Genomic DNA, 1734 nt, shown 5'->3' on the forward strand with positions numbered 1-1734 from the left:
AAAATAGTTCTATTAAACTTTAATAGTGAAAGTGATATTAACTGCTGTTGGGAAAGCATAGGAATAAAGCAAACTTGGAGACTGGCAGAAAAAAATAGAAGTACACTGGACTCCTAATTTTGATTATTCCATGAAGTCATTTATTTTAAAATGTACAGTGCATCACTTCTTATTCTAAGATATTCTGCTTTTTCAACTCCCTGTGCCAGCCTTCTCCAGCCAAAATACTGGTATGAGGATGGAGAACCAGAGCAGCATGTCTGAATTTCTCCTGGGGCTCCCCATCCAGCCAGAGCAGCAGTGCGGGTTCTTCTGCCTCTTCCTGGGCATGTACCTGACCACAGTGCTGGGGAACCTGCTCATTGTCCTGCTCATAAGGCTGGACTCTCTCCTCCACACCCCCATGTGCTTCTTCCTCAGCCACTTGGCCCTCACTGATGTCTCCTTTTCATCTGTCACTGTTCCCACAATGCTGATGAATATGCAAACACAGCATCTGTCCATCTCCTACAAAAGGTGCATTTCACAGACATATTCTTTCATATTATTTGCTGACTTGGACAGTTTCCTTATAACTTCAATGGCCTATGATAGGTACGTGGCCATCTGCCACCCTCTCCATTATACAGCCATCATGAGTCACGGTCTTTGTGTCATGTTGGTGCTTGGGGCCTGGGTCATTGCTTCTGCTTGTGCTCTTTTACATACATTCCTCTTGGGCCAACTGTCCTTCTGTGCTGACAACACCATTACACACTTCTTCTGTGACCTCGCTGCCCTGCTCAAGTTGTCCTGCTCAGACACCTCCCTCAATAAACTGGTAATCTTTACTGCAGGACTAGCAGTCATCATGCTTCCATTCTTCTGCATTCTGGCTTCTTATGGCCATATTGGAGCCACCATCCTCCGGGTTCCCTCTACCAAGGGCGTCTGCAAAACCTTGTCCACTTGTGGATCCCACCTCTCCATGGTGACTCTTTATTATGGGGCAATTATTGGCCTATATTTTCTTCCCTCATCCAACAACACCAATAAAAAGAACATAATTGCTTCAGTGATATACACAGTGGTCACTCCCATGTTAAACCCTTTCATTTATAGCCTGAGAAATAAAGACATGAAAAGAGCTTTGAGAAAACATATTCTTCCTACTGACATTTACCTTTATTTTAAAACCCAATTAATCTTATTTCCTCAATTAAATGTAAATAGAAATTACTAAAACTATAGCTCACTTTTCTTTTTTCCATATCTTTGACTCAGAAATCTTTGCTGACATTATTCTCACATGTGTTAGAGGAAACAGTTAAGTAAGATATACTTTGTAGTAATTTATTGTCTCTTGTTTGTATAAGGAGATTGGAGAATAATTTGAGGATGCTATGTCACTTTGGCTGGAATCATTAAAACATCAGGGTTAGTCCTTCCCCAAATTTTGAAATTTGATAAAAATTGTATTCAGGCTTTTCTACTTTTATTTCCAAGGGATTTTCCATTTTTGTGATGATGTGGCTCCTCTTTCACTCAGGCGCCCAGGTATGCATGGACTCTGAGCCCTCCTAGAAGTTCCAGAGCTAAAGAGCTAAAATTTACTCTCCTTATATAAAGATTAACACACTGCTTTCTTGTCCTCCAGAAATAGGTTTTCTCTCTATCTTTATATTTCAGCAGTTTGACTGTGATGAGCCTAGGAGTGATTTTGTACAATTTATCTTTCTTTGCGTTTGGTCAGCT

The 1734-nt window shown here is 40.8% G+C and overlaps 1 protein-coding gene across 1 annotated transcript; it reads left to right on the forward strand.

The window, feature by feature from the left end:
* The first annotated feature begins 232 nt into the window (after positions 1-232).
* LOC143665072 (olfactory receptor 1J1-like) lies at positions 233-1222 on the forward strand. The gene has a single exon (XM_077138647.1). It carries the CDS (start codon positions 233-235, stop codon positions 1220-1222), a length of 990 nt encoding a protein of 329 aa, XP_076994762.1.
* The last annotated feature ends 512 nt before the right edge of the window (positions 1223-1734 follow it).

Source organism: Tamandua tetradactyla, chromosome 2 (assembly GCF_023851605.1).
Source record: "Tamandua tetradactyla isolate mTamTet1 chromosome 2, mTamTet1.pri, whole genome shotgun sequence".
Taxonomy (NCBI): domain Eukaryota; kingdom Metazoa; phylum Chordata; class Mammalia; order Pilosa; family Myrmecophagidae; genus Tamandua; species Tamandua tetradactyla.